The sequence below is a fragment of the Dromiciops gliroides genome, chromosome 5, assembly GCF_019393635.1.
Source record: "Dromiciops gliroides isolate mDroGli1 chromosome 5, mDroGli1.pri, whole genome shotgun sequence".
NCBI classification, from domain to species: Eukaryota; Metazoa; Chordata; class Mammalia; order Microbiotheria; family Microbiotheriidae; genus Dromiciops; species Dromiciops gliroides.
Genome location: NC_057865.1, coordinates 289757261 through 289768743, shown reverse-complemented (window position 1 = coordinate 289768743; position 11483 = coordinate 289757261). Strand labels below are relative to the sequence as shown.

General features: G+C 51.4%; 1 protein-coding gene across 1 annotated transcript; it reads left to right on the top strand.

Annotated features, from left to right (window-relative positions):
* The first annotated feature begins 2342 nt into the window (after positions 1 to 2342).
* Positions 2343 to 7548, top strand: SLC16A8 (solute carrier family 16 member 8). The gene is made up of 4 exons (XM_043968051.1): positions 2343 to 2559; positions 3438 to 3581; positions 4583 to 5425; positions 5948 to 7548. Exons 1-4 carry the CDS (start codon positions 2343 to 2345, stop codon positions 6292 to 6294), a joined length of 1551 nt encoding a protein of 516 aa, XP_043823986.1. The 3' UTR covers positions 6295 to 7548.
* The last annotated feature ends 3935 nt before the right edge of the window (positions 7549 to 11483 follow it).

The window sequence follows — 11483 nt, the reverse complement described above, 5'->3', positions numbered from 1 at the left end:
CCAGGATCTTTGCCAAGAAAACCCCCAGTGGGGTCACAAAGCGTCAGACACGACTGAGATGACTCAACAACTACAAAAGGAAAAGCTATTCCCCCGCCCCCATCCCAGTGCCTAGGACAGTGTCCTGAATGGTAGCTCAGGCCATGGTGGTTACTGGCTGTTCCCAGGTCCACTTTCTTCTCCCACCAAAGCCTCTTATCCGGGTGTGTGTAGAGGCGCAAACTCTGCTTATAAGCCTGGTCTCCAGCCCACTCCCCAACCCCCACCCATTCCCTGTCCCAGCCCGGCCAGCTTCAGCGAAGGGGGAGGAGCAGTTTAAAGCTTACTGGGGCAACTAATCCCTCAGGTCCAGTTGGGCCGTGGGGAGCCCAGGTGACTGGACCTCAGAGGGTCTGAGCCCTGCAGCATCTGAAGTGCCTGGAGGGGCCTCTGTAGGTGGGAGCCGCTGGAGAGGCCCAGGTCAGTAACCCCTGGACAGGTCACGGCTCCTCTGACCATTCGGGGCTGGGTGGGAGGCTCTCTAAGGCTTGTGGCTGGGGGGAATGCCTGGCTGAACTGAGTACCCATCACCAGGGCAGGTGGTGTGAGAGAGACTGGAGCCATGCGGACCTGGGATGAGGAAACCTGGGTTTGAATCCTGTCTCCTATACGGGCTGACTGTGTGACCCTGGGCAAGTCATAACCTCTCTGATGCTCCATTTCAGAGATTTTTTTTTTGGAACGTAGTTTTAATTGTTATTCTGAGTTTAGCAAACACCAAATAGAGCAGGCACCCGCACCTACCTAACAGAACAGAAAAAGGATTGTACACAGAGATGCTGGTCTCTCCTTTGGCAATAGATTAGGCTCAACCTCTGGCTTTCAAAGATGGATGCTTGAGGCCCCTCCAGCTCAGAGATTCTGCAAGAAGCCCCCCACCCTGCTTGTTCTGCGTCGTTCTAGCCTTTCTTCTACTCCCTCACTGACCTGCTCATTTTTCTTTGAGTCTCAGCTTCCAGATCTCACATAGGGTAGCTGTGAGTGGAGTAACTAGGAATTCTGAAGCCTGGACCAAATGTGTCTGATGGAGAAATCTGGTGGGGAGGTGCATGTCTCTGTTACAACTAAGTGTTCTTGTGGCTGGTGTTAAGGCAGATTGGAGACAGAGGTCATGGGAACTTGGAGAGAGTCAGGGTGTTCAAAGGGGACAAGGGTTCAGGCGAAGACTTTGAGCCAGACATTGAACGGATAGGAGGATGGAGTGTGGCTTGGAGGTCCAAAGACAACAGAAAGGAGCAAACTTGAGGGGAAGAGAGGGATGATGACTGAGAGAGATGCTGAAGGTGAATCCTAACTCCTCCTTCCTGTCCCGGGTGTCCAAGCGTGGAAGGAGTGGCTAGCTTTGGAGAAGCTAGCTCCCGGGGAACACCAGAAGATGGGAGCCACAGGGGAGTCCCTCCAGCAGCCCCTGTCAGCAACTCCCCTGCTCCACCCTCTGCAGAGCCCCAAGGGAGGCTGGACCAGGAAGCACCAGAGCAGCAGTCTCTGAACTAAAGGAGGAACAAAGCAGCAGTCCTCCCTGGTCCCTACCCCCCTGGAGAAAAGCCCTCTTTGCCCCCACTTTAGTTACGGCTCCCATTTTGAAGGAAGTGGTTTGCAAACTTGGACACATTCTAGAAATAGGGACCAGAATCAGGAGCAAAATGGATGTGTAGGAGATGGACAATGTTTCTAGAGCTAGAAGGAATCCCAGAGACAAACCCCCTCATTTTACATGTGAGGAAACTGAGGCCCAGAGACAGTAGATGACTTGCCCAAGAAGGGAAATAACTCTGCCAAGGTCACACAGTATCAGGTGTCAGAAGTGGGATCTGGAGTCCCGGCAGCTTGTCAGCCTCAGCCCCAGGACAGGAGCCTTCTGGGTCAGCTTCTAATTAAGAAGCTAGGTGGCGCAGTGGAGAAAGCACCGGCCTTGGATTCAGGAGGACCTGAGTTCGAATGTGGCCTCAGACACTTGACACTTACTAGCTGTGTGACCCTGGGCAAGTCACTTAACCCTCATTACCCCACAAAAAATAAATTAAAAAGAGAGAGAGAGAGAAGGGACCACAGTAGGGGCCAGGGAGGGTTCTTGTTTTTTTCTGTGCCGCTCTCCCCCCCCCCCCCAGCCCCGATCCAAAGTACTTGGAAAAGAAGAGGGTGGGTGGAGATGGGATCCCAGAAGATCCTTCCCACTCATTCTGGGCTCCCTAAAGACTGAGGGTTTCTTTTTTCCATGGCTGTTCCCGGAAGGGTGTCCTGCCTCAGTTTCCCTAACTCACTGGTACCTTCTCTACCTGCAGCCCCCAGCTGGCCAGCTGGTGATGGGGGCCGGTGGTCCCTCTGGCCGGCCTGGGCCGGCCCCTGATGGCGGCTGGGGCTGGGCTGTGCTGCTTGGCTGCTTCGTGGTAACGGGCTTCTCCTACGCCTTCCCTAAGGCAGTCAGCGTGTACTTCAAGGCTCTCATGAAGGACTTCCGCGTGGGCTACAGCGACACGGCCTGGATTTCTTCCATCATGCTGGCCATGCTCTATGGCACAGGTCTGGGCGGGGCGGGGGGGGGAGCAGCTTGGCCCCATCTCCCCCCTGTCACCCTGCCCATGCTTCCCTCCCCCCCCAGCCCTGCCTGTCCCAGGACCCCCTACCCCCAATGCCCTCCTGGGAAACCCCCATGACTCCAACTCTGGGGATGTTCCCTCCTCCTCATTTCTGCCCTGCCCCCTGATCCTGGGGACCTCTTCCCTCAACTTCCTCTGGGGATCCTCCCCGCGACAGCTCCTCTACCTAGAGGCCTCACCCCCTTCTGTGCCAACCCGGGGATCCCTCTTTCTTCCCCAAGCCCTGCCCTGTGTCTGCTAGAACCCTAAACTTCTGAACAAGGGAATCCTTTTACCCTCTAACCCCCAAGTCTCTCCTGGGGACCCCCACCCCTCTGATCCAAAGCCAAAGAATTGTCGCCCTCCCCTCAAGTCTGCCCCCATTGAGGGTTTTCCCATAATCCCCACACCTCCCCCAGATATGTGCCTCAGCCCAGAGCGGGGCATCCTTCGGTTCCTCTCCTGACCATCCCCCCCTCGGGGCCTGAGGACTCGCTTGCCAGCAGTCAGCCATGAGGGAGACTGCAGACTGAGGAGCGGGCATGGGCTGACCCTCTGGCCTCTCAGAGCCTGGCTTTGTTATCAGTTTCTCCTCGGGTCACAGTCGAGTCTCAGATAAGGGAAGTTTATAATTAATATTCCCGGCCCTGAGAGCTGAGGACCATCTTCACCCAAACCTCAATTACTTCAGCTACATAGTGGATAAAGATCAGATTTGGAGTCAGGAAGTCCTGAGTTCTAATTCTGCCTCAGATACTACCTGTGTGACCCTGCCCTAGTCACTTCACAGACCTCCCCTCCCCACCCCTTTTACCCCCCCAGGGCCCGTGTCTAGCATCCTGGTAAATCAGTTTGGCTGCCGCCCTGTGATGCTGGCAGGGGGCCTGTTGGCTTCCTCTGGGATGATCCTGGCCTCCTTCACCACCAGTCTTGTGCAGCTGTATCTCACAGCCGGCGTGCTCACAGGTCAGCCTCTGACCCCATCCTCCCTGGGCCCCTGGCAGGGCAGCCCCTTCCCAAGGTCTGGGCTAATCTTTTCCCCATCCTGAGGGCTCTCTCTGTGGGGGGTCTCTCCATGGGCCAGGCTGTCTTGGTCTAACTGTGGGCAAGAATGAAGAGGTTTGATGAGATGACCTCTGAGCTCTAAGAATGTCAGTCAAGCCAGTGCTAAGCTGGGAGTCAGGAGCCCTGGGTTCTGGGCTTGACTTTCCTCATCTGTAAAATGGGGGGTTGGGGTTAAATGATCTCTCAGGGCCCTGTGAGAGCTCAACACCGGTTGGGCACACTGCAGGGGTTTAATAAATGCCCATGCAGGGGCAGCTAGGTGGCGCAGTGGATAAAGCACTGGCCCTGGATTCAGGAGTACCTGAGTTCAAATCTGGCCTCAGACACTAGACACTTACTAGCTGTGTGACCCTGGGCAAGTCACTTAACCGCCATTGCCCCGAAAAAAAAGAAGGAAAAAACCCCAAAACAATGAATATTTATTAAGTAAAAATTATGTGGCATGGGGCAACTAGGTGGTACAGTGGATGGAGCACTGGCCCTGGAGCCAGGAGGACCTGAGTTCAAATCTGACCTCAGACACTTGACACTTACTAGCTGTGTGACCCTGAGCAAGTCACTTAACCCCAATTGCCTCACAAAACAAAAACAAAACAATAAATGTCCATGCACCTGACCTTCAGTTCTAGCATTCTGTAACACCCACCCCCTCATGCCTCTCCCTCAGCTCCTGACTGTGGCACCCCAGACCCCTCCAGTTTTCATCTCACTCTCCTTCCCAAGCCTGAGTCCCAGATAAAGAGGAAAGTGGAGGTGTCCTCCCCTTGGCCCCTCACACGGGCTGGATGGCTCAGGAGTCCCTGTCTCAGGGAGCCTGTGTCCCGATGCATCCCCATGGTCTCCTGAAGTCCTTCCCCTCCCCCCTCGATGGACGGTGACGCCCCCTACTTCTAACCCCTCAGGTCTGGGCATGGCCCTCAACTTCCAACCTTCACTCATCATGTTGGGCTTGTACTTTGACCGCCGGCGGCCCCTGGCCAATGGACTGGCGGCAGCGGGCAGCCCCGTCTTCCTGTCTGCCCTGTCTCCTCTGGGCCAGATCCTGCTGGAACACTTTGGCTGGCGGGGGGGCTTCCTGCTCATGGGGGGGCTACTTCTCAACTGCTGCACCTGCGGAGCCGTCATGAGGCCCCTGGCCGGGGGTCCGGGAGCCGGGGGCGGGGCCGGGCCCGAGGAGGAGGCCAGGGAGATGCTGCCTCTGGAGCAGGGAAAGAAGAAGCCAGCGGGGAGCCCCGGGGGGCAGCAGCGGCGCCGGCGCCGCAAGAAGCGGCTCCTGGACTTTTCCGTCTTCAAGGACCGGGGCTTCGTGGTGTATGCCATCGCCAAGTTCATCCTGGTGTTGGGGCTCTTTGTGCCAACCATCATGCTGGTCAACTACGCCAAGGACTCGGGAGTGCCCGACGCCGACGCCGCTTTCCTCCTGTCAGTGATCGGCTTCGTGGACATCGTGGCCCGGCCGGCCTGTGGGGCCCTGGCTGGGCTCAGCAGGGTCCGGCCCCACGTGACCTATCTCTTCAGCCTGGCCATGCTGGCCAACGGGCTAACCGACGTCTGCAGTGCCCGGGCCCGCACCTATGGCGCCTTGGTGGGCTTCTGCGTAGCCTTTGGCCTTTCTTACGGCATGGTGGGCGCCCTGCAGTTCGAGGTGCTCATGTCCACGGTGGGCGCCCAGCGATTCCCCAGCGCCATCGGCCTCGTGCTGCTGGTGGAAGCTGTGGCTGTGCTCATAGGACCCCCCTCAGCCGGTAAGTGGCCCCGTGGCATTCTGGGGTGGAGTCCAAGCTCCCACATTTACTGGATGACTTGAGCATCCCCAGCAGAGACCGATTTGGGTTTTAATGAGAGAACTGGACAAGTTCCAACTCCCTTTATGTCTAAATCTCACAATCCTCTCAGATGATTCGGCCCCATCTAATCAGCATGATTCTCAATCCCAAGAGCTGTGGTCCCTTTCTCTGTCTGACTCCTCCCCACCCCCAGTCTCCCTCCGTCAGGTTCAGTCCAGACCACTCTCAGCTACTCCCAAGGAGCAGATTTAGAGTGTAGCTCTAGCTCCGATGCTTGAGCGTGCGCGGGGTGACCTTCAGCGGTCAGTTTGTCCTCCAGGCTCCATTTCCTCACTTATAAAATGAGGAGGGGGGCTCCAGCCTATGATCTTGTGACCTCCCTGCCCCAGGCTCATCTATAAAAGGAAGGGGCTGGGGATGACCCTCCAGGTCTGTTTCTGCGCTGTGATGCCATTCTCCTCTGTCTCCCACTTCCTGCAGGCCGCCTGGTGGACGCCCTCAAGAACTACGAAATTATCTTCTATCTGGCTGGTTCTGAGGTGCTCCTGTCTGCTCTGTTCCTCTCGACGGCCACCTACTGCTGTCTGAGGAAGTCTCAAGACCCAGAACAAGCCCCAGATCCTCCCCCTGGGGCCAAGGACACCGAAGAGACTGAGTATGATGGTGACCCTGGCCCCAATGCTGCCGTTACTGCTGCTGCCCAGCACTCTGAGAACCACGTGGCCCCTGAAGTGGAGCAGGCTGAGGAAGAGGAAGAGGAGGGGGAGGAAGAGAGGAAACCTGTACTGGGAGGCTCTGCAGAGACTCTTGGCAAAGGTGGATTCTAGCCTCCATGGTGCAGAGGACAGAGGCTTTGGGAGGGCAGGGAGGGATGCTTCAGCCATGGGCTCTCTCTCTCTCTCTCTTTCTCTCTCATCTTCCCAAGGGCAACCTCAAAGCCTACCTTCTCCTGGGCCTTGCCCCGCTGTGGGCAGAGCAGTGTCAGAGCAGCCCTGCCCATCATCATCCTCCACTCTTGAGGTGGGAGGGGCCTGCCTCTTGAGGGCCGAGTATCCTCCACGGTGACTATTTTTGCTGCTCTTTGGATTCTAGTCATCTTTGCCAATGCTCCGAGGGTCCCCTGTCCCTGCCATTCCGAGAGCCTCTTGATTTATGCTTTCTAGCCAGAGCCCCCCCAAATACCAATCGGACACTGGTACTAGAAAGACGAACTTGTTCTGGGTGAGTGTTTCCAGGCCTAGCTTATTGCACATCCATGATGCCCATCCCAGATATCAATACATACTGATGGGCTAACTTAATGGGCTGCCCATTCAACTACAAGCCATAATTTGGAATGCAGTTTTCATCCACTTGGCCCTTCCCACATGGATTGCTAGGTTGGTAGAGCTATAAAAGATCAGGGGTTGGGGATGTCCCCTATTAATGACAGAATCAGGGGGGCATGAGGACATATTGTCTAGGGCTACCCTACTCCTCTGCCCACCAATAAATCCTAAGCAGCACCTTCTTAGGTCTAGAAGTAGGGTAGCCCTTACTTAGGCTGTTTGCTTAGCCTTAATGCCCTCCACAGCAGACTGAAAGGGTGTGTGTGTGTGTGGGGGGGGAAGATAATCATTTTCATTCCATCCTTCACCTCATGGTAGAACATTGAGAGCCATGAGACCTGTATTCCTCTCCTGGCCTGACACCAGTGTGATCTTGGGCAAGAAGCCCTCTACCTCAGGCCTCAGAGGTGAAAGAAACTCCAGTTAAGCTGCTCCAACCCACGGCTGAACAAGAATCCTCTAAAGGGGACAAAAGCCCTGCTCCACTGCTGCCTGAACCAGATTAAAATGGAATTGGAAAATATTTAACAAAATTAATAAAAATCAATAGAACATAACATTAGTATGGTCTTCTAAGTCAATAGGCTGCCTGCAGGCATCCTTATGCATGTGGTAGTGGCTGCTTCAACTGGAGTCTGACACCACTGGCCCAACAAATGGCTGGTCGGCCTCTAGGGATGGGGATACATGCTTGCCAAAATGGTCGATGTGTTCTTGGACAGCTCTTACTGGTGAGTTTGCTCTTACATTAAGCCTTGGTCGGCCTCTAACTCCCGCCATGGCTCCTTGGGAGCCAGATGGAACAAATTTCTCTCTCCTCTCATGAGAGCCCTTCATATTCTTGAAGATGACCTGAAATATTTTCAAGAGCTCCTTCAAGAGTTTGGTCTCCACACCTGCCTGGCCACTCACTATCCTTTGCATGGGTAGAGGAGTGTGGTGGGTCAACTGCCTAAGGTGGAATCGAAGACAACCTAGCTTCAAAGTCTCACCTCTGACTCTGTTTGACTTTGGGCAAATCACTTCCCTCCTCTTCACCTCAGTTTCCTTTTTTGTAAAATGAAGGTATTTTCTACAGGAACTTTTTTGAAGCTCAAATAAGCTAATACTATATCAAAGCACTTGGCAAACTTTAAGGGGCTATGTGTCCATTACTGTCCTTGCCAAAAGGCGGTGCCCAGAACTGAACATGATTCTTGAGCTCTGATTTGACGAGGTCAGAGCACACAGGGACAGTCATGGCTCGAATTCTGAACACCCTGTTCCTCAAAGCCCCATCTTCCAGTGGTTGTCTTACATCGCCCTTGTAGTTTACTCAAAGCGTTGGCTCATTTTCACCCCGTGCATTAGGACACAATAGAAACAGTCCTGATCCTTGCAATCAGAGGACTCGGCTGCAAATGCCACCTCAAGAGGCGGCTGTGTGGCCTTGGGCAAATCACTGACCTTTCCTGCGCCTGCTTCCTCACTGATAAAAGAGGCAATTGCATTCCCCAAATGATAAATGGTCAAAGGTTGGAAAATAGCAGTGTTCAGAGGAAGGAAACCAAATTATCAATATTCATGTGAGAATATGCTCATAGAAATATGCATATCGAAACAAAAAGGGGAATGACAATGCTAGAGGCACTGTGGGAAAGCAGGTATGTTAAACACACTGTGGGTGGAACTGGTGACTGGTCAAGTTATTGTGGAAAACAACTGCACCCCCAACATTATCAAACTGTGCAGACTAAAGAGATCAAAGGAGAAAAAGACCCATATTTATAGCCTACCTAGAGCAGTGGCAAACTGAAGGGATACTCATCAATTGGGGAAAGGCTGAACAAGTAATAGTATCTGAATGTGATGAAATACTATTGTGCGCCAAGGAAGGATGAAGGGGATAGTTTTCAGAGAAACCTGGGAGAACTTGTACGAGCTGATGTAGAGAGAAGCAAGCAGGACCGGGAGAACACTTTGTATCCAGGCGGCAACACTGTCAAGTTAAACAAGTGTGGAAGACTTAGGAACTCTGATCAATCAACCAATCAAGTACCTACTATGTGACCAACCACAACTCCAGAACTCATGATGAAACAGGCCAGCTACCCACCTCCTAAGAGAGGATGAACTCATGGGCGCACACTGGGACCTTTTTTGGACATGGTCAATGTGGGAATTTGGCTTCGTTATATGTGTTTGTAAAAAGAATTGTTTTTCTTGCTTTTTCAGTGGGGGTGGGGGAAGCAATTAGATGACCTCTGAAGTCCCTTTCGGTTCTAGATTTATGATCCTACAATATCACTGGCTAACTACATATCCCTGATTCTGTACTACTGTGGTTGATTTCGGAACCCAAGCCCACGGTTTTAGATTTATAGCCATTAAATTTCATCTGATTAGACTTAGCTCATTTTTCTAAGATTTTTTTTTTGATCCTATTATCCAGAATATTAGCTAACTCTTCCAGCCTTCTTCTGTCATCCATCTACAAAGGTAAAAACACTATCACTTCATTATGAAAAAAAAAGTAGTTCCCTGAGGGCCTCCAGTGGCCTGTTGATAGTCAACTATCAATCATAATTTGGGTCCAATCACTCAATCCATTCTGAATCACCCTAATTGTGTGATTGCCTGGCTGCCGCCTCTCCACCTCAACCACCCGGATAGCATGTCCTCACTGAATACTCTACCTCCAAACCCAAGGTTCCCTCCACAGCAACATGCTGCTAGTGTCTGAAGTGTCGTTTCCAGGGCTCTTTCCACCACATCAAACCTTTCACAGAGGACGATGGGCTCAGGTGGGATCAGCCATTCAAGGGCATCAGGCAAGCAGAGGCCATATATAGAGGCCTGGAGGTGGAGTCAGGGTGAGATCTGGCCTCATTAGTTCTGAGGCGGAGAACTCAACTTAGAGCCTGTGTTGCCCTCCTCCTTCTGTTCCATCCTGCAAAGTTGTCCAAAGAGCCCTCCCGGGTCTGGAGCCCCAAAGTCTAGGGTTTGGTTCTGTTTTTCTTTTATGCAATAGTCTAGTAGAAATCATGGCAGTGGGGCAGCTAGGTGGAACAGTGGATAGAGCACCAGCCCTGGAGTCAGGAGGACCTGAGTTCAAATCTGACCTCAGACACTTAACACTTACTAGCTGTGTGACTCTGGGCAAGTCACTTAACCCCTATTTCCTCACCAAAACAAAAACAAGAAATCATGGCAGTGTCGTGAGGAGAGCCCAGAAGCCTTACAACCTGGGCTCACTAGCAGCTGAATGGACTGTGCCAAGTCCCAACCATCCCAGGCTGTTTCCTTTGCTATAAAGTGACAGTTGGACCAGATGATCTAAACCCAAATGTTAAGACCACAGACCTAGAGTAGGACCTCAGGGATCTAGTCTAACCCCCTCGTTTCACAGATAAAGGAACCGAGGCCCAGAGAGGTCAGGGAACTTGCCCAAGGTCACAGAGGGAAGAAATGTCCAAATAAGGACTCAAACTCAGGTCCCAGGACTTCAAGGCCAGTGGGAAAGCTCAGTGCTTTTCTAAGGTCCTTCCCAAATAGAAATCTTATGAACCATCTTGGGAGTAGTGGGTTGTGAGTTACCAGTGAGGTGATGGGCAAGACTTTCACTGCTGAGTTTCCCTAGAAGAGGGAAGTGTGGTGAATGAATTGTGAGATGTAAATGGAATGGAATAGCACTGTGCCATGAGAAACGACAACTCTGAATTTGGAGAAGCACAGAAAAACTATTAACTGATGCTGGATGAAGTAGAACCAGGAAAATATTATCCACAGCTACAACAATGCACATGAAAAGAACAAAAAACCAGAAATTGAACTGTTAAAAGTAAAGGCCGAATAAAAAAAAAAAAAAGTAAAGGCTGAGGTAGATTAATAGACCAGACTAGATAAGGGAGACTCAAACAATGGCATTTAATAACTCAGTGTTCAATTAACCTGAAAATAAATTACTTAGGAAAGAATTCCTTATTTTAATAAAAATTGCTGGGAAAATGAGAAAGCGGTTTGGAATAAATTAGGCTTAGGCCAGAATCTTACAACACACTCCCTAATACATTCTATTTTTTTTTTTTTGTGAGGCAATTGGGGTTAAGTGACTTGCCCAGGGTCACACAGCTAGTAAGTGTCAAGTGTCTGAGGCCAGATTTGAACTCAGTTCCTCCTGACTCCAGGGCCAGTGCTCTATCCACTGCGCCACCTAGCTGCCCCTCCCTAATACATTCTAAAGGGAAATGGGACCTTAATATTAAGGATTGTATTATTTAAAAAAATCAGAATGGAAAGAGATCATGTGCCTTTCAGAGTGCCAGGTAGGAAATACATGTTTAACCAAACAAAGGATAGAGGCAATTACAAAAGACAAGGTAGGTGACTTTGATTTGAAACTAAAAAGCTTCTGGAAAAACAAAACTAATGGACCTAAAATAAAAAGTAAAGCAGCAGAATGGGGGGGGGAAAGCTTTCTATCCAATTTTTTTTTAAGGACTTTGTATCCAAGATATAATTAACATTTGTATGTGTAAAGCCAGAAGTTATCCCCCAAAAGATAGGTAATCAGAGGATGTGAACAAAGTTCTTTAAAAAACCACCTGCCAACTCTCAACAACCACAGAGAATGCTCTGAATTACTGAAAATAAAAGAAATGCAAATCAAAAAAACCCTGAGGTTTTACCTCACACCCAGAAAACTGGCA